The 21,472-nt window shown below is 36.2% G+C and overlaps 1 protein-coding gene across 6 annotated transcripts in view; it reads right to left on the bottom strand.

The window, feature by feature from the left end:
- Positions 1 to 21,472, bottom strand: part of APC (APC regulator of WNT signaling pathway) — a 129,461-nt gene that overhangs the window by 33,014 nt on the left and 74,975 nt on the right. For all 6 annotated transcript variants that reach the window (XM_027604725.2, XM_027604727.2, XM_027604729.2 and 3 more), the window contains 2 exons: positions 12,394 to 12,477; positions 3,800 to 3,904 (listed from right to left, as the gene is read on the bottom strand). In XM_027604725.2, the coding sequence (XP_027460526.1) occupies positions 3,800 to 3,904; positions 12,394 to 12,477 (189 nt within the window). The remainder of the gene's footprint in view (positions 1 to 3,799; positions 3,905 to 12,393; positions 12,478 to 21,472) is intronic.

Below are 21,472 nucleotides of genomic sequence, written 5' to 3'. Positions count from 1 at the left end.
AACTACACACCATGAAGATGTTATCAGCAAAATCCAGCCTATGGAAAACTGTATAAAACAAAGAACTTTCATTCTTCAACTAATAAACATCCAGAAAACAAGAGACAAAAAAGGAACCTAGAGATTAAAAGAAACTTTGTGGAGGGACGCCTGGGTGGCTCAGTATGTTAAGTGTCTGCCTTCAGCTCAGGTCAGGATCCCAGGGTCCTGGGATTAAGCCCCGCATCGGGCTCCCTGCTCAGTGGGGAGCCTGCTTCTCCCTCTCCCTGCTTGTGCTTGCTTGCTTTCTCTCTGTCAAATAAATAGGTGAAATCTTTAAAAACAAACAAACAAAAAACCCCACAAAACTCTGGAGACTTATTAACTAATCCCAAAGCATGAACCTTACCTAGAAAGAGTCAAATAAGCTGTGAAAAATTATGACATTTATGAAAACAACTGCAGATTTGGATACTGACTAGATATTGATGCTATTACTGTTGGTTCCTTTGGGAATGTAATAATGGCAGTGTAGTTACATAGTTTCAGTTTTTTTTTTTTAAAGTAAGCTCTACACCCAATGTGGGGCTTGAACTCACAACCCTGGGATCAAGAGTCACATGCTCTACCAGCTGAGGCAGCCAGGCGCACCCCCCCCGAATAGTTATGTATTTTTATTTATTATTTATTTATTTATTTAAAGATTTTTATTTATTTATTTGACAGAGAGAGAGAGCGGCAGGCAGAGGGAGAGTGAGAAGCAGGCTCCCCGCTAAGTAGGGAGCCTGATGCGGAACTCGATCCCAGGACCCTGGGATCATGACCTGAGCCGAAGGCAGACGCTTAATGACTAAGCCACCCAGGCGCCCCAGTTACATATTTTTAAAAAGTGTTGTTATCTTTTGGAAATACAGAGTGAAATATTTATGGAAGAAATGATGATGATGTCGGATCTTCTTCAAAAATAAAATGGGAGGGCAAAGTGGAATAGGGTACATGTGGATTACTGTATTATTTTATCTGCCTCTGTATATGTTTGAAATTTTCCATAGTAAAGTTTTAAAATGCTCATTAGCCACAAAGCATTCTCTTATCATTTCATTTCTTTCCCATTCTTGACTGAACTTCATCATTACTTACTGGCTATCACTAGAGATCTGGTTCTAAACTTTAAATAGAAAAGCTAAGAATCAATTCATAAATGAATTATACATGTAGTTATATACTAAGCAAGCAGGGATCTGACCTGTATAATTTACTTCCAGCTTTCTCTTTCCATTTAACTTCCAGGGAAGATTAATCACAGATCAAGAAACACTATTTCTAGAAGGGATACAAGATCTTCCTTCCAACCAACATATATTTACTGTTATTTACTATATACCAGGGACTGTGAAGATATGAAAATGGACAAAACTAGATAAAATCTTTGCCCTTCTGGAGCTTACAATCTAGTGGGGGAAATCAATATTAATCAAATAATCACACAAATAAATGTACAACTGCATATGTGGTAGTCTTCAAAGAGAGGAATATTCTAGGACTGCTTATAACAATGGGATTTGAACTGTTCAAGCCTCTTGAGAAAGTCATGCTTAAATGCAAAGACACATGAACTGATCTTAATGGAGTGAAATGGGATGAGAAGAGCTCTGTAAAGAAGGGGTATAGATTGTGTACAGGCTGTGGAAAAAGGAGGCCCAATAAATATGAGGTACTGAAAGGCCAGTGTGGCTGAAGTAGTGACAGCAAAGCGTGATGTAAAGCTGACGAGTTAGGCAGGAGCCTGGTTATATAGGTCCTAATAAAGGGTTATCTTATTCTAAAAACGAACGGAAGCCAATAAAGGTTTTAAAGAGGGTGATTTACTCTTTGCAAAGATCATTCTGGCAGGGTGGATGGCAGGCAGGAAACCAGGAGAGAGAGGGTGTACAAGGAACTTGCACACAGTGGTAGCGGTAAGTGCACCAGGACAGAAGCTTTGCTGGATCATGCTACTTTGATCCTGAGAAATTCAGAGTTATTGTCAATGGCTTTTATTTCTGGAGCAAATAGTAAAATAAAACAAATGAACAAACCCCAAGAGGTTATCATGTGTACAGATCCTATTAAGATAGTTTAAAGAAATCGTGGCTAACTGAATCACTGTCCCACAGGTTTGTATCACTTGGCTACATCAGGATTTGGAGCAGCTGTAGTATTGTTTTAAACAGTGACTAAAAGTAACCAAATACATATTTCGAAAGGTCTAATCCTAAGCAAACAGTTTTTTCTGTCAAGAGCTTGAAACTTTTCTTTCTTTTCTTCTACATATATGTAGGAAAACATAATTTCCCAAATAATTCCCTAAAGGTAGAAAAAAATATAGTCAAAATAACTCAAATATGTTAAAATATAATTTCTTTTGCCCCAATTTACCATCTATAACTGAAGAGTTTTCCCCAGTATAATGCTAACTAGTAATACTAAAATGAAATATCTTTTAACTCAGTAAAATAACTTTAAATGCTTAAATATGAGACATTTTTAAAAACTTAAAAAAATTTTTTTAATATATTTTTTAAGATTTTATTTATTTGTCAGAGAGAGAGAGTACACAAGCACAAGCAGAGGGAGAAGCAGGCTCCCTGCTGAGCAGGGAACCTGATACCAGACTTGATCCCAGGACCCTGAGATCACAACCCAAGCCAAAGGCAGACACTTAACCGACTCAGCAACCCAGGTGCCCCAATTTTTGTTTTTTTAAAGGTTTTATTTATTTATTTGACAGAGAGAGAGGGAGAGCACAAGTAGGCAGAGTGGCAGGCAGAGGGAGAGGGAGAAGAAGGCTCCCCACTGAGCAAGGAGCCGGATGCAGGACTTGATCCCAGGACCCTGGGATCATGACCTGAGCTGAAGGCAGATGCTTAACCAACTAAGCCACCCAGGTGCCCCTTAAATATGAGACATTTTAAGCTTTAAATTTTAACCCATGCTCTTTTAAATAATATTAAATCAAAAATAACCTACAGACACTACAGGAATATTTCATATCAATAGTGGGGAAATTATCTTTAAAAACTTAGTGGAATTCTATTTTTAAAAAATCACTCATTTATAACATAAAAATATTCACTGAAAAAATGTGAAGACCAAACACCCCAAACAAAATTCTGACATATTATGATACATTCTGATAAAACTCTAATAGAAAATTAATGGCAGAATTACAAGATAACAGTGCTACATTAAAAAAAAAAATCAAGTTGACTTCCACAATTTTGCTAAAGAATGATGTGATAATGGTTAAACATGACTAGGCTATGTCTCTTTTTAGGAGCATTAGTATCACTTTTTTCAATGATAAAACTTGGATTTCTAGATTTATGTAACCTTGAAGTACAACAGAAAACAAGAATTATAACAAAGTCTTTATCACTTTTAAAAACATAAAAATGTCTTTGCAAAGAATGCCTTAGAGAAAGAGCAAATCTGTTCAATGCAAGCAATAACAACTAGGTCAAATCATACATAACCAAAATGCAGTTTAGCATTTATTTTTCAAAAAAAACCTCTACCCACACTAATCATTTTAGACTAAAACAGAAATACACAATTTAGAGCTATAAAACATACTTAGAAATTTTGAAAGCATTATTGTTAGGTGTAATAAAGAAAAATGACATAGCATTTTGGCACTGAATTCTTCTGGAGATATCCACTTAGGACTAAGGAAATCAGTAAGATTTATAGATCATTCTGAGGACTATCTCACTCCATATTCCTTTAAAAATATTTAAATAGCTAATTAAAAAGAAAACCAATAAAATAATTTATTTACCTGACCACTACCAGAAGTTGCCATGTTGATTTCTGCCACTCCTTGACCTTCATTCTGCCGCTCAGCTTCATGTGAGCCAGCTTCGTGCTTGCTCTGAGATGACCTCTGTCAACATGGAGTTAACATCATTACATACAAAAATAGTGAATGCTTTCTTAGCCCACAGCTTTTTTTCTTTCCTGTATTAAAACTCTGAATGCATCAATTATACAGGTTTACAAAAGCATGGAACTGCACTTATACTTCATAACCTCCAGCATGGTTGGCAGTTGACTATTTCAGTAAGAGGAAAGTGAAGTGTGTCCCCTGAGCATTAGAGCCGCACAAGACAAAGGATTTTCTGAGACTCACAGAAATACCATCCTCCACCAGCTGTGCTCACATCACTCTCGGGGATATAACCCAACTAGAACAAATACTTGTCTCTTCCACAAGGTCACATGGTTCTGGCATTTAATGGAGCTGTAAATATAACAGTTAAACTATTACCTAGGCTTACAAATACATTCTGTATACGGGTATTTATACATAGAATATATATACATCTTCTGCTAATAAAAGTCATGAAATCAATAAGCTCTTAGATCCTGATAGGAATAAAACCAAAAACCTTTTCTAATGTAACCTCCATCTGTTATATGAAATGAAATGACAGATTATATCCAGTAAAAGCAGTCGTTTCAAGATAGATTATATCCAGTATAAAGCAATCACTCTGTAAAAATAACACTGCAGAATCGAAAAAGTAAAATAATTTTTCCATTATCTTTTACAGAAGCACAAATGTGCTTGCATGCTCTAGGAAAATGATACTCAAAAATAAAAATTACACTTTAAAACACCTGCCTTATTTAATAGTGGATAATTATATTACAAAATGGCTTCCACTGGAATTTCCTTAAACATCAAGCTTTCCTAGACCATTTAAAATGTGACTTAAAAGTTAATTTACATGCAGTATTTCCACCAATAAACTAAGTTATATATAGGCAAAAATGAGATAGCCCCAATAATTCATAAATAGAAGAAAAAATAGGATCATCTGAAAACCACACTATAAAATTCAATAAATTCAATAAAAGTAGAGACAATACAAAGCTAATCGAGAGGCAAAATGAATAAAAACCCACTAAAAACACAAAGATTTGACACTAACATAATTAAAGATGTCAATGTAAAAGTAATTCCTGAGCATCTGCTATGTTAGTTACTTGTACGAGGTGCCACAGAATACAGTGCTGGCAAAACAAGACACTGTTCTACATACTCCTCAAGCTTACAGTCTCATCAGGGATACTATCAAATAATGTTAAAACTTTGACAAGCACACTGAAGAAAAGAGTACAAGGTGCTGTGAGAATAAATAAGCAGAGGGATATCACATGGCCTAACAGTTTGGGAAAGAGCCATCTTAGGAAGTGCTGTTTGAAGTGAGATCTAAAGAACAGGAGTTCTGGGAAAACGGTCAGGGTTGGGGAAGGGTTTTAGGTAAACAGATCATATGCGAAGGACCTGAGGTTGGGGGGGTAGTTTGTTCTAGTACATCAGAAAAATCATGGTGCAGAGAGTAGAAAAAAAGACGGTAAAAAAAAAACTTACTGATTTTGTTGAATTTTAGTGTGATTCTCATACATCATTCCTGCCCTCACATAACCAATACTAGACTATTAATGGGAAAACTTAATGTAAATTGATTTTTTAAGGTCAAATTTAATTTTAAATGGTCTAAGTAGGTAGGAAATATAGATGACACCAGCTTGGAAGCTAATGTATTAAGTGTGAGATGATGGTACCTGACACCAGGCAAGCAGTGGCAGGGATAGAAGTAGGGACAGAGAGGTAAATCTGAAGGACCTGATATTACTGCATATGGGACAGAAGAAGAGATCTGCTGTCACGAATTATTCCTATATTCCTTAACTCACACAACTGAATAATGATGGTGTCACTTGCAGAGAAGGTAATACTAAGGGAGTGAGGGTTCTTTGGAGGAGTGCCATGGTAAGAAGGACTTAGGAGAAGATCGTTAATTATGCTTTGAATATGTTGGATTTACGGTGTCTTTGAGACATCTAAGTGGAGATGCAGAGAAGGCACATAGATTTAGGAGTCTGGAACTGAGGGCTAGGAAAATGAATTTGAGAGCCAATAGTGTATAAAAGGTAAGTGAAGCTATAAGCATAAATGAGACGGTCTAAGGGAAAGATAATACAGATAACAGCAATAAAGACTTAAGGAATGTGTACAATTAATGTCCAGATAAAAGAGCATGGGCCTATAAAAGCCAAAGAGGTGGGGAAAAAAACAAAAAAGTGTTGCCATGGAATGCCAAGAGAAAAATATTTCAAGTAACAGGAAGTGTTTAATAATGTAGAAAATGTCAAGATGAAGACTGAAAATATCAATTTAATTAATAATATAGAAGTCACTGATGGAGTAGAGACTAGCTAGATTGGTGTGTTTTAAGAGTGAATGGTGGGGTAAAAAAGAAGAGTAGTGAGGAGGAAATACAGACTTGGGAGTCTAGAAACACCTGTGGAGTGGGGGAATGGGAAAAGACAATGAGGGAGGTAAGGGGAGAGATGAAGGAAGGTAGTTGCAAGGAGAGACAGAATTGAGGAAGGTTCCTTTTATATTTTGAAAGATAAGATTTGAGCAGGTTTAAATGGCAATACAAAGGTGCCACAGAAGAGGAAGGAGATAAATATGTGAGAGAAAAGAGATAAGAGTAAGAAGTTCCTGAAAAGGCAGGAATAGAAAATCCAAAGCACAGGCAAGAAGGCAGAACACCTCTTGACAGGAGGACAGGCAGTTCTGATAACAGCTACTATTTTCTCTATGAAGGAGGAGATGGAATTATGGAGGGAGATTAGTAAAGTCATTTCCAAGAGAAGAAGAATGGGGGATCCACAGAAACATAGTAGTCGTGAAGGATTACCAGGCCCATTTGATGACAGGATGATGAATGTGATAAAGTTAAAAAAAAGTCTAATGTTTACTACGCACTAATCACTTGGCATCTACTGATTTATTTAATCCTCATACCAACTCTGTGAGGTAAGGTATTATTATTATCCCCACTTTACAGATAAAGAAACTGAGGCACAGAGAAGATAAGTATCTGGCTTTAGGTGACATACCTAGTAAATGGCAGAGTCAGAGCTGGGATCACAAGCCTGACTCTAGGGCCCAAAATAATATTTAACACTTATTATCTTTGTTTTCTTTCCTCCTCCTCCTTTCTATTTGTTATTTTACTTCCCTTTATTCTTTTACTGATCCTAGGCTACAGGCCTGCTTGCACTCTTTACCACTGTCCAATTTTAGTATATGTGCTGCCGAAGTGAGCACTCTTTACCACGGTCCAAAGCTGCTGCTAACATTAAAGGCAAAGAAACTGTTGCTGATTCCTAATGAAAGAATGACTCTAATTAGCATCCTCATTTCCAGAGTTGCTGGACAACTTCCCCAAAGTTTTCTACCCTAGGGATGAAAAAAATTGTTGAGATATTTGCATGCCACAACATTCACCCATTTTAAGTGTACCATTTTTTGTAAGCGTACCAAGCATCACCATAATCCAGCTTTAGAACATTTTTATCATTCTAGTATATGTGCTGCCAAAGCGAGCACCATTTTTATCACTCTAATAGGATGCCTTGTGCTCATTTATAGTTAATCCTCATTCCCACCCATACCCCTGTCTTAACTACTTTCTGTCTGTATAAATTTAACTTTTCTAGACAATTCTTATAAATGAAATATGTAGACTTACATGTCTAGTTTCTTTTACTTAGCATGTTTTTGAGCTTGATCCATGTTAGAGTATGTATCAACAATTTGTTCCTTTTTATTGCAGAACAGTATTCAGTTGTAAAGATATACCACATTGTGTTTAATCATTCACCAGCTGATACACGTTTGCATAGTTTCTACTTTGGGGGCTACTATGAATAATACTGCTATGAACATTCAGGTTAAAGTCTTTGTGTGAACATATGTTTTCATTTCTCTTGGATAGGTAGTTGAAGTGGAATTGCTGGATCACACGATAACTCTGTTTAATACTTTAAGTAACTGCCAAATTGTTTTCCAAGTGGCTGCACATTTTATATTCCCAATAGCAATATATGATGGCTTCTATTTATCTACATTCTTGCCAGTGTTTATTATCTGTCTTTATGATTATAGCCATCCTAATGGGTGTAAAGTGGTATCTCACTGTGGTTTTGATTTGCATTTCCTGAATGACTAATGACGGTGAGCATATTTTCATGTGCTTACCTGCCATTCCTGTACATTTTCTGGTGAAACGTCTATTCAAATCTTTTGCCCATTTTTAAATTGAGCTGTCTCCTTACTAATAGTTACAAAAGTACTTTGCATAGGATTTTAATAAATATTTCTCACTGGCTATTTTTTCTTTTAAAAGATTTATTTACTTATTTATTTGAGAGCGAGAACAGACAGAAAATCTTCAAGCAGACTCCCTGTAGAGAGCAGAGCCCAATGCAGGGCTCCATCTCAGGACCTGAGCTGAAATGAAGTCAGATGCTCAACTGACTGAGCCACCTTGCTCTCTCACTGGCTATTTTCTAGAGATTTTACAACCATGATACAACTCTCCTCACAGCTCCCATCTTTTTGATCTCCCCAAATGTATTTGCTTGTCGATAAATAATCCACCTTTTCTGAAAAGATATACAAGAAAGTGGTAAACTGGTTCCTTCACATATCTTTTTGTAATTTTTGATATTTGAATCATGTGCAATAATTACATCACTTGAATTATGTACTGCATCTTGACCCTAAACCAGAGCTGTCAAGAGGCAGGACAAAGAGTGCTATATGTAATACGCTTCATGGTGGAGAAATTATTTGACAGGTATCTTCTCTTTTCTAATCTACGCTGTATGTGAACTAATTTATAAGTGTCCAAGCCCTGGTTTTCTCCATTTTCCAGATCCTCCCACTTATCTATATTAGCCAAACAACAATAATGGAATAAAGAAACTTTAAAAAGCAAATTAAAAAAAAAAAGTTTTGGTTCTTTCTTAAATGTGACATGGCACCTTCCTTTAATCTACATTCACTGAACTAGTAGACTAAATGTAACCACTGTAGGCTATGACTAATATAATCATTTTCATAACAAAAGAAAACAAGAAGAGACTGGATCACAACAGTGGACAGTTGGCACAGCTGGCCCCAGATCCAATGGTACGAGTAAAAGTTTTGAACAAATAAAAAAACACGAACAAGTCTCCAACCTGCAAAAAACTTATAACCATGCTGGAAAATAAGGGTGGCAATGAACAAACAACAATTTTTTAGGGCCTTCCAGAGGACAGAAAGTTGGTAAACTTTGAAATACCAGCAGGGAATATATTATAGTAGGAAAATGGTAACAAAAAGCTAGGGTGGTAATATTAATAGCAAACAAAATGAAATTCAAGGTGAAGAGCATTAAATGCTATACACAGAGCTACTTCATACAAATAAAAGATTGAATCAACTAGAAAAAATAAATGCAAATATTCATTCCAAAATATAAAAGAATCTGTTAGATGCAGACAACAATAATCAGGATATAAGAAAGAGGAAAAAACTGTAACTAAAGAAATGAGAAAAACAATGGCAGCAAAAACTACAAGAAAATAGCAGCAGAAAATATAAAAGAGAAAATATAAAATGTAGTACTGCTCAATAAAAACAAAAGGCTGCCTCTTTAAAAATAGTTTAAAAAAACAGAGTGTTACAGTAAGTTTAATCAAGGGGGGAAAAAGATAAACTACACTGGAAAGCCAAAGGGGTGGCAACAACCAGAATACTGCCAAACAACAATACCAGTGAGACTGAAAAAGGAGCAGAGATACTGTTCTTTTTCTCCCCCAGTCCTTAACAGTCAACATTGCAAAATGGACACTTATTCCTTATATTACAAATATCGAGTTTTTATTGGCTTAAGTCAGCCAAGTTAAACTGCTTTTAGGAATATGACTTCATAGTACTTGTACTTAAAATGCCTACTTAGCAAATACATGTTTCTGCATATTTCAAATTCACATGTACTAAAGCCAAAGTTCCTATGATATTAAGAGTCAGGCATAGAGGAAAACAGGTGCCTAGAAGGTTGGAACTTTGGGCCAGACTGACCTCCAGGGAGGAGGAAGAGAGGGGCCTGGAAATTGAGGTCAGTCATACAGCTACCTATTTAATCAAGTGTGCCTACATAATGAAACCCCAATAAAACTTTGGACGCTGAAGCTCAGTGGAGCTTCCTGGTTGATGAACATATTGATGTGTTGGGAGAATGACGTGTTGAAGATTCTTTGAGAGCACGGAAGCTCTGCATTCTTTATTCCTCACTTTCCCCAGATTTTGCCCTATATTGGTCTCCTCATTTGGCTGTTCCTGATCTGTATCCTCTATAATAAAACTGTAATTGTATGTTAGCATTTCCAGTGAGTTCTGAGTCACTCCAGTGAACTACTGAACCTAGGGGGGTGTGGGAAGCCCCTAATTTGTAGCCAGTTGGGCAGAAGTATGGGTGGCTTGGGAGGTGTAGTCTTGTGAAGGACTCTGCCATTAATCTGTATAGGCTATGTCAATTCTAGGTAGTTAAGTGTCAGAGTTGAATTGCACTAGAATATGCCCACTTAGAATAGAATGTACAGCAAGCTGGGCAGAGTGCAGGTGGCTTGACGACACCTGACACTGGTAGCTGGTGTCTGAAGTGAGGGCAGTCTTGTGAATGACTTTATCCTTAAATGTGGGGTCTGCACTCTGGGTGTCAGAACTGAATGGAATTACAGGACACCCAGTGGTGTAGGCGAACAGATGTTAGAATATAGCTGGAAATAATTTTCTTTCAGAAATTTTAAGAAATTGGTATTCTACTTCCCAGCTCCCAGTGTTGCTGTTTATATAGCTAAAGACATTTACATTCCTGGTTTTTTGTTTTGTTTTTTTCTTGTTTGTCTTCCTCTCCTTCTCTAGAATGTTTTAAGACTTTCTTTTTATTCCTAGTGAAATGAAATTGTACCATGATGTGCCTGCTGTGGGATTATTTTCATCCATGGTATTGGATACCGAAGAGACCATTTTATTTGGAAAACTATGCCCCTCAATTCTAGGGTTTTTATTTCTGTGATAATTTCCTCCTTCTAGCTCCTCCATTCTCTTTCTGGAACTCCTTTTTATATGAATAGTGAACCCTCCGGAAATGATTCTCTGATTTTCTCATCTTTTCTGTCTTCCATCTCTTATCTTTCTATTTTCTGAGAAATTTATCTTCTAACCTTTCTGAGTTTTCATTTCTGCTACCACCACACTTTTAATTCCCAAGAACTCTTTCCTGGATTCTCTGAATGTTCCTTTTGTGTAGTATCGTTTCCTAGTACCGCTATGGATGCATCCTCTTTTATCTGAGAATGTTAGTTTTAGGTTTTAAAGTGTTCTCTCTGCATACTATTACATCTTTCCATTACATCTTTCTTTTTAGGAACTTACTTAAAATGTCTGGTAGTCTTTAGCTGTCCATCCCTATTTCAGAGTGGGCTACCTACGAAAAGGTTAAGTGCTGCTCTATGCATGAGGGATGAAGACTGGCAACTACAGCTACTCTATAGGGTGGTCCAGCTGGGTTGTTTTACTGGGGAATCCTCCAATGTCAGTACCTTTAGGTCTGTTTTCTTGGGTTAGTCACATTTCTTAGAGAAGTTGCTTCTAGAAACTTGCCTGTATTATAAGCTTGGAAGTGAGTGAGGGTTTCAGAATTCATAAGTAAATTTTCACTTATTTCAGTTTTTAGTATGATACCCCAACTTCAGTTACACTAGGGTTACCTCTACCTAAAAACCCTTTCTTTTACCCTTTCTAGAATAAGTCCCTCCTCTTTTGCTGGGATTGGAAAGAAGTTACCTGCTACTGAGAGTTCAAGACAGTCTCTGGAGGCTCTACCTGCGTCTTAACAAATTTTCAGTCATCCTCTAACTAAAATTTTAGCCACCTTTTTTAATCCTTACATCCAGGGGTACATATTTTGGAACCTTTTAGGACTCCACAGTATAAAATGAGTTGCTTCATGACTTCCTACAGCGGACTTAGGCGTTAATTCACTACTATATACTAAAACCGTGCATTTATTTACCTGCTTTCCAGCTCCCCCAATTTTATTGTTACCTCCCCTGTCTTTGTGCCTTTTTCATTTTATCCTTTTACTGTAATTTTAATGAGGACTGTGGAGCAAACATAAATTTGTATGATCAGTTTTAATCATGAATTACAGACAGGTAATAGCTTATTTACTAGTTGATAATAGCCAATTTAAGTTAGCTATCTGATTATATGTAATTTGAGGACTGAAGTAAAGTATCTGTATTTATGGCTCTATAAATTTTAATTGATAGCAGTTATTAAAAGATCAACATGATCAAGGTTTTTGATAATTCATTTAATTTCATGAAAAAAACTTACGAAGTGTCTCAATTCTCTAGAAAAAACATCTATATTTCAATGATGCCACATTAATTAGACATATTTTCTTTTCCATATCTATATCTGTAAACAAACAAAAAAATCAACTTACTAACCTCTGCTTCTGTTGCTTGGGACTGTAAAAGCTGTCGTATACGAAGTATGTCCTTCTCTATTTGTTGAATTCTGGTTACTCTTCGCTAAAAGAAAGTAAGGGACCAAATTAGATCTAATTTTATTAAAAACATTAGTATAAACAGTCATACTATGGCTATCATTTAACAGCTCAGGGTTATGCTAAATCATTCTTATATAAGAAGTTAGATATACATATATTCACACACTGATGACATACTGCAGTTCAATTTTTTAATACACCTCATTTTATATGATAGGTTTAGGAAAACTGTACAAATAAAAGTCATATATCAAATTGCATGATGCATGTGGTAAAAAAATTGGTATTTAAGTTAGTCTCAAAAATAGTTCAACAAATTAAAAATTATACCTACATTTGATCTTTATACTAATCCAGATGCCAGTATAATGTAATTGATTTATAAAAAGCATGGTATATGTGTAAAGGGAAGGAGCATCTGATTTGTGTTAGTAGGCATCAGCGTTTAAACAGTAGCATTAACCTGTTCAAGAGTTGTTCCTATTATAAGACATTAGTACCTTTCAGATGTAGCTTTCCCAAATACCTTCTGTAGCTAAACGTTATTTTTACTACCAACACTAGGATCACAATGATGTTAGAAGCTTTTGCTTTCCCACTATCCTAAGACCATTAAGTGAACACAAAGCACTTACTATAGATGGAACAACATGGAACTGAAACAATGTGGAAAAGTGTTTTTACAAAAAGCTAGATTTGGGGGCACCTGGGTGGCTCAGTCAGTTAAGCCTCCAAATCTTGATTTCAGCTCAGGGTCGTTAGATTAAGCCTCACTATTGAACTCTGTGCTCAGTGGCTCAGTGGAGAGCCTGCTTAAGATTCTCTCTCTTCTCCCACCCCCATGCCCCTGCTCTCATGCTCTCTCTAAAAAAAAAAAAAAAAAAAAAAAAAAAAAAAAAAAAAAAAGCTAGGTTTTGCTTTAATTTGATGGACACAAGTGGAAGTGAGAGAAACCAAATCACTTATATGAAAACCTTGCAAATTCAAATTATTTTAATTACCTTTGTGACAACAAATACATAGGTTTTAGAAACAAGTACTGCCAATGTTATATCATTTTCTGTGGTAATTCTACAGTTGATATCTTAATATTGAAGCACCAGAAATTATAAGAGTAACTGTTTTGATGGGGGAAAAAACGTGTTGGAGCCTAGATGGAGTCATTTCCAAACTATTTTTGATTATGTGCACCATCAGTAAAAGATTCCTGAGTGCGTATATTCCAATAAATACTAAAAGAACTGAAATAGTTTAAGTATATATAGTTTAAAAACTTCCATATAAAACCTACCCACTGATCATACCTAGTTTTGCTTAAATATAATGTCCCTATGATTTTATTACACAGTAAAAACACTTATTGCTGCTATTATCCGATGTCAAGATAAACCACAGAAAAACTCAAAATGTGCTCACCAAAACACAAACCCCCAAACCAAATCCTTCCTTCCCTCCCTCTGTCCCTTCCCTCATAACACTACAACTATGCTGATTCTCTATTGTGACTGTGAAAATAGTGAACTTAAGGTAAGTAATACTCTAATTAACAAAGCTTTTCACATCTAATTTGCTCATGAGAACATGCTCAAGGAGAAATGCCTATATTTTTGGTAGCTTTCTAAATATACTGCAAAGATGAGTGAACACCTCTACAACCAGATGATAAACATTTTCTGGCTTTACATGAAACAAAGAAACTATGCACAATTTGCTTTGTAATATTTATTTTCCCTTTCTCTATATAACACGCTCTGCTCCACGAATAAAATCTTTACTTCATTAAGTTTTTATTTTTAATTCCAGTATAATACACATCCAGTGCTATATTGGTTTTAGGTGTACAACAGAGTGATTCAACAATTCTACACACTGCTCAGTGCTCATCATTGTAAGTACACTCCTTAATCCTTATCACTTATTTCCCCCACTGCCCCACCACCTCCGCTCTGGTAACCATCAGTTTGTCCTCTACAGTTAAGAGTATGTTCCTTGGTTTGTTTCTTTTTTCCCTTCATTGGTTTTTCTTAAATTCCAGATATAAGTGAAATCATATGGTATTTGGTATATGGTATTTATCTTTCTCTGACTTATTTCACTTAGCATTATACTCTGCCTCCATCCATGTCACTGTAAATGGCAAGATTTCATTCTTTTTTAGGGCTGAGTAATATTCTATTGCATATATACACCACTCTTCTTTATCCATTCATCTGTTGATGGACACTTGGGCTGTTTCCATAATTTGGCTATTGTAACTAGTGCTGCAATAAACATAGGGGTGCATGTATTCTTTTGAATTAGTATTTTCATATTCTTTGGGTAAATACCCAGTAGTGCAATTAGGGTAGTTCAATTTTTAACTTTTTGAGGAAACTCCATACTGTCTACCACAGTGGCTGCACCAGTCTGCATTCCCACCAACAGGGCAAGAGGGTTCCCCTTTTTCCATGTCTTCACCAACACTTGCTTCTTGTGTTTTTGATTTTAGCCATTCTGACAGGTGTGAGGTGATATCTCATTGTGGTTTTGATTTGCATTTCCCTGATGATGAGTGATGTTGAACATTTTTTCATGGGTCTGTTGGCTGTCGGCTGTCTGTATAGAGATGGAGGAATGTCTGTTCTGTCTTCTGACCATGTTTTCATTGGATTATCTGGTTTTGGGGTTTTGAGTCGTGTAAGTTCTTTATATATTTTGATACCAACCTTTTATCAGATATGTCATTTGCAAATGTATTTTCCCATTCAGTCGGTTGTCTTTTAGTTTTGTTGACTGTTTCCTCCCCTGTGCAGAAGCTTTTTATTTTGATGTAATACCAATAGTTTATTTTTGCTTTTGTTTCCCTTGCCTTAGGGGACCGATCTAGAAGAAAGCTGCTATAGTCAATGTCAGAGAGATTACTGCCTATGTTCTCTTTTAGAATTTTTACAGTTTTGAGTCTCACATTTAAGTCTTTAATCCATTTCGAAGTCAGTTTTGTGTATGATGTAAGGGGTCCAGTCTCATTCTTTTGCATGTTGCTGTCCAGTTTTCCCAACACCATTTGATGAAGAGACTGTTTTTCCCATTGCATATTCTTGCCTCTTTTGTTGATTAATTGACCATATAATTATGGGTTTGCTTCTGGGCTTTCTATCCTGTTCCACTGATCTATGTGTCTATTTTTGTGCCAGTGCCATACTGTTTTGATTACTACAGCTTTGTAGTATAACTTGAAATCTGGAATTGTGATACTTTGAGCTTTTTCTTTTTCAAGATTGTTTTGGCTATTCGGGTCTTTTGTGGGTCCATACACATTTTAGGATTGTTTGTTCTAGTTCTGTGAAAAATGCTATTGGTATTTGGATAGGGACTGCATTAAATGTGTACACTGCTTTGGGTAGTATGAATACCTTAACAATATTTGTTCTCTCAATCCATGAGCATGGAATGTCTTTCTATTTCTTTGTGTTGTTTTCAATTTCTTTCATCAGTGTTTTATAGTTTTCAGAGTACAGATCTTTCACCTCCTTAAGTTTATTCCTAGGTATTTTATTATTTTTGCTGCAATTGTAAAAGGGATTGTTTTCTTAACTTCTCTTTCTTTTGCTTATTGTGTACAGAAATGCAACAGATTTCTGTACAGTGATTTTGCGCCCTGGCACCTTACTGAATTCGTTTATTAATTCTAGTAGTTTTTTGGTGGAGTCTTTAGGGTTTTCTATATACAGTATCATGTCATCTGCAAATAGTGAAAGTTTTACTTCTTCCTTACCAATCTGGATGCCTTTTATCCCTTTTCCTTGTCTGATTGCTATGGTTAGGATTTCCAGTATTGTTAATAAAAGTGAGAGTGGACATCCTTGTCTTGTTCTTGATCTTAGGGCAAAAGCTCTCAGTTTTTCCCCATTGAGGATGATGTTAGCTCTGGGTTTTTCATATAAGGCCTTTATTATGTTGAGGTATGTTCCCTCTAAACCTACTTTGTGGAGGATTTTTATCATGAATCGATGTCGTACTTTGTCAAATGCTTTTTTTTGCATCTATTGAAATGAGCATATGGTTTTTATCCTTTCTCTTATTAATGTGATGCATCACATTGATTTGTCAATATTCAACCACCCCTGATCCTGGAAATAAATCCCAGTTGATGGTGGTGAATGATTTTTTAAAATGTACTGTTGGACTCAGTTTGCTAATACTGTGTTGGGGAATTCTGCATCTATGTTCACCACAGATACTGGCCCGTAGTTCTCTTTTTCTAGTCTCTTTATATGGTTTTGGTATCAGGGTAATGCATGCCTTGTAGAATGAATTTAGAAGTTTTCCTTCCTTTTCTATTTTTTGGAATAGTTTGAGAAGAAGAGGTATTATGTCTTCTTTAAATGTTCGGTAGACTTTTGCTGTGAAGCCATCTGGTCTGGACTTGTTTGCTGGGAGTCTTTTGATTGCTAATTCAATTTCATTGCTGGTAACCAGTCTGTTCCAATTTTCTATTTCTTCCTGATTCAATTTTGGAGGGCTCCATATTTCTAGTAATTTATCCATTTCTTCTAGGTTGTTCAATTTGTTGGCATATAATTTTTCATAAATTCTCCTGTAATCCTTTGTATTTCTGTGGTGTCAGTTATTTCTCCTCTTTCATTTCTGATTTTATTTGAATTCTTTCTTTTTTTAAATGAGTCTAGCTAAAGGTTTATCAATTTTGTTAATCTTTTCAAAGAACCAGCTCCTGGTTTCATCGATCTGTTCTACTGCTTTTTTAAGTTTCTATTTTATTTCTGCCCTAATTTTTGTTATTTCCTTCCTTCTACTGATTTTGGGTTTTGTTTGTTTTTCTGTTTTAGCTCCTTTAGGTGTACGGTTAGGTTTTTTATTTGAGATTTTTCATGCATCTTGAGGTAGGCCCGTTTTGCTATAAATTTCCCTTTTAGAATAGCTTTTGCTGCATCCCAAAGATTTTGGACCATTATGTTTTCATTTTTATTTGTCTCCATGTATTTTTTGATTTTCTCTTTGGTTTCTTGGTGGACCCCATTCATTGTTTAGTAGCATGTTATTTAGCCTCCATGTATTTGTGGTCTTTCCAGGTTTTTTCTTGTGGTTCTAGTTTCATAGTGTTGTGGTCAGAAAAAATGCATGGATTCACTTTGATCTTTTTGACTCTGTTGAGACTTTTTTGTGGCCTAATATGTGATCTGTTCTGGAGAATGTTCCATGAACACTTGAAAAGAATGTGTATTTTGTTGATGGAATGTTCTGAATATATCTGTTATATCCTCTCAGTCCAATGTGTCATTCAAAGCCACTGTTTCCTTCTTGATTTTCTGTTTGGATGATCTGCCCGTTGACATAAGTGGGGTGTTAAAGTCCCTTACTATTATTGCATTACTATTACTTTCTTTATATTTGTTATTAACTCCTCTAAATACTTGGTGCTCCCATGTTGGGTCCATAAATATTTACAATTGTTAGATTTCCCTGCTGGATTGTCCCCTTAACGATTATATAGTGTTCTTCTCTGTCTCTTGTTACAGTCTTTATTTCAAAGTCTATTTTGTCAAATATAAGTATTGCTATCTCAGCTTCCCTTTCACATCCATTTGCATGATAAATGCTTCTCCATCCCTTCATTTTCAATATGTATGTGTCTTTAGGTCTGAAATGAGTCTCTTGTAAGCAGCATATAGATGGGTCTTGTTTTTTAATCCATTCTGTCACCCTACATCTTATGATTGGAGCATTTAGTCCATTTACATTAAAAGTAATTATTGATAGGTATGTATTTATTGCCATTTCGGTACTTGTTTTATGGTTGTTTTTGTAGTTTTTCTCCATTCCTTTCTTCTCTTGCTCTCTTCTCACAACTAGTTGGCTTTCTTTAGTAATATACGTGAATTCCCTTTTTATTTTTGCATATTATTGGTTTTTGATTTTAGTTACCATTTGGTTTGTATGCAACATCTCCTATATGTAGAAGACTATATTAAGATGATGGTCACTTAAGGCTGAACCCATTCTTTACTCCTCTCTTTTCCACATTTTAGGTATATGGTATCATACTTTATATCCTTTTATTTCGTGAGTCCTTTGACTGATTTTTTAAAAAATATTTTATTTGCCAGAGAGAGATCAAAAGCAGGGGGAGCAGCAGGCAGGGGAGAAGCAGGCTCCCTGCTAAGCAAGGAGCCCTATGGGGACTTGATCCCAGGACCCTGGAATCAAGACCTGAGCTGAATGCAGACACAACCGACTGAGCCACCCAGGCGCCCCCCTTTGATGGATTTTTATAGATATACTTATTTTTATTACTTTTGTGCTTCCTACATTCCTTACTCTTTCCTTTCCACTTGAAGAGTTCCCTTTAAACTTTTCTTGTAGGGCTGGTTTAGTGTTAATGAATTCCTTTACTTTTGTTTGTCTGGGAAACTATTTATTTCTCCTTCTATTCTGAATGATAGCCTTGCTGGATATTCTTGGCTGCAGGTTTTATTCTTTCAGTACTTTGACTATATCATACTACTCCTTTCTGGCCTGCAAAATCTGCTGAAAAATCCACTGCTAGCCTAATAGGGTTTCCCTTGTATATAACTGGTTTCTTCTCTCTTGCTGCTTTTAAAATTCTCTCTTCATCACTATTTTTTGCCATCTTAATTATTATGTGTCTTGGTGTGGACCTCTCTGGGCTGATTTGTTGGCAGAACTCTGTGCCTGATGGATGTAGATTTCTGTTTCCTTCCCCAGATTCAGTTAGTTTTCAGCTATTATTTCTTCAAGTAAATTTTCTGCCCCCTTTTCTCTCTCTTCTCCTTCTGGGATCTCTATAAGGCAAATGTTTTCATGCTTGATGGTATCAATGAATTCCCTAAGTCTATTCTCATTTTGCATAATTTTTTCTCTCATCTGCTCAGCTTGATTACTTTCCACTACTCTGTCCTCCAAGTCACTGATTCATTTTTCTGCTTCTACTATTTACTTCATCTAGTGTATTTTTATTTCATTTAATGTGTTCTTCATCTCTGACTGGTTCTTTTTTATCTCATTGTTAAGGGTCTCACTGATGTCCTCCACTCTTTTCTCAAGTCCAGTGAGTATATTAATGATCATTTCTTTGAATTCTCAGGCATATTATGTATCCCTGTTTTGCTTGGGTCTCTTGCTGTGATTTTGTCCTATTGTTTCATTTCGGACATATTCTTCTATGTCATTTTGTCTAACTCTCTGTGTCTGTTTCTTCGTGTTAGGAAAGACAGCAATGTTTCCTGCACCTGAAAGTAATGGCCTTATGAAGAAAAGATCTTGTAGTGCCCCACTGTGCAGTGTCCCCTGTTCACCAGAACCTGGTGCTTTAGGGGTATCTCCTATGTGTGATGTGTGTGCCCTGCTGTTGTGGCTGAGCTGCTTTTTCCTTCAGTCCAGTCATCTGCAATGGCTCTCTTCTGCTTGTTGTGGGCAGTGTCTAGTTCCTGTAGTGGTAGTGGGACAGTCTGGGGATGCCTCGGACTTGAGCTGAGTCAGACCAGGTGTTTGCGAGAGATGCAGTAGCACCAAACTGCTGTGTCCTTCCCCGGTGTTGTCGGGAAAAGCTTTTGTTGGTGGGCGGGACCTGTAGTCAAACCACTTGTCTGCTTCCAGCCCACTGCTGGGGCCTCCTCTGACTGGTATGTGTGATTATCTTTCCCTTTCTCTGGGGTAGGAGTCACTTTGGAGTAGTGCTGGCCACTGTAGGGGCTGCTTGCACACTACCAGGCCTCTGGCACTGCCTTGTATGGGCTCTGGCTAAGAGAGTATTGGAGAGGGCAGGTCTCCCATAGCACAGAGCTGGGGGGGCAGTGCCAGCAAGCTCTCTGTGCCCCTAGTCTTCTGTGGGAGGGGCTCTGCAGTGCTGGGACTAAAGCTGCCTGACGGGCTCCTTAGAAGCACAGCCCAGGAGTGCGTGGGGTAGCGGCGGGGCGGGGTGTCCACCAATAAAATCTTAAATTAAAAAATTTAATATTTAAAAGATAAAAGTAGGAAATTGTATTTAATATTCCTCTTGGTTTCTGTATTGCCAATACGTCACTAAATCTTGAAGTCGTTCTATATCTTGATACCCACTGTGGTAGAGGATTTCTAATAACACAACTCCTGTGCTTCTGTTTCTCAAAATGAAAATGGAAAAATCCAGTAGTATTTCTTTCCTTTTTTTATATAATAACCTTGAATATTGGTGAAACTATGCTTAATAACAAGTGCTTAACAGTTCAGGGTAATATAGTTGGTATGACTTTTGAAAAACTGATTTAAAAAAATTTTAAGAATAATACAGTTCAATACAGATTCAGGATAACTCTCAACAAACTGGGAATAGAAGGTAAATTCCTTAACTTGAGGAAGGTTATCTATTAAAAACTGAGCAAACAGCACACTTAACAGTGAAACTTTAGAAGTCCCTTTAAAGTCATAGTAAGACAGAGAAGACCAGTATCACTGCTTCTTATTCAAAGATGTATTAGAATTCTTATGCAATATAAAGAGAAAAAAGAAAAAACCCAAACAACTGAAAAGGGCAAAGAAAATTACCTTTTGCAAATAATGCAAAAAAAAAAAATATGCAACTGCCATATTTGACAGTTTATATGGAAAATGCAAGAAAAATGCAAGAAAATCTTAAACTACTGAGATGATTTAATAAAAGAACTCAGGAAGGTCACTGGATATTTATTATTTAAATGTAATTTAGTAATTATAGTAAATCCCATTCACAACAGTAACAAAAACTATATGGTATCTAGGAATAATAAAAAAAGATGTATAAAATCTTTATAGAGGATATTATAAAACTTTATTGCGGGCCATAAAATTACACCTAAATGAATGGAGATATAAAATTAATAACAACACCTAATATTGAATGTTTACTATGTGTCAGATTCTAAGTGCTTTTATGTGTATTAACCCATTTAATCCTCACATTTCAGTTTAGCATTATATTTTACCAATAAGAAAACTGAGGCAGAAAATTTACCCAAAATCAGTGCTGATAAGTAGCAAGTGTG

The sequence above is a fragment of the Zalophus californianus genome, chromosome 5, assembly GCF_009762305.2.
Source record: "Zalophus californianus isolate mZalCal1 chromosome 5, mZalCal1.pri.v2, whole genome shotgun sequence".
Lineage (NCBI taxonomy): Eukaryota > Metazoa > Chordata > Mammalia > Carnivora > Otariidae > Zalophus > Zalophus californianus.
The sequence above is the reverse complement of the archived record's forward strand: the minus strand, read 5'-3'. Positions and strand labels throughout refer to the sequence as shown.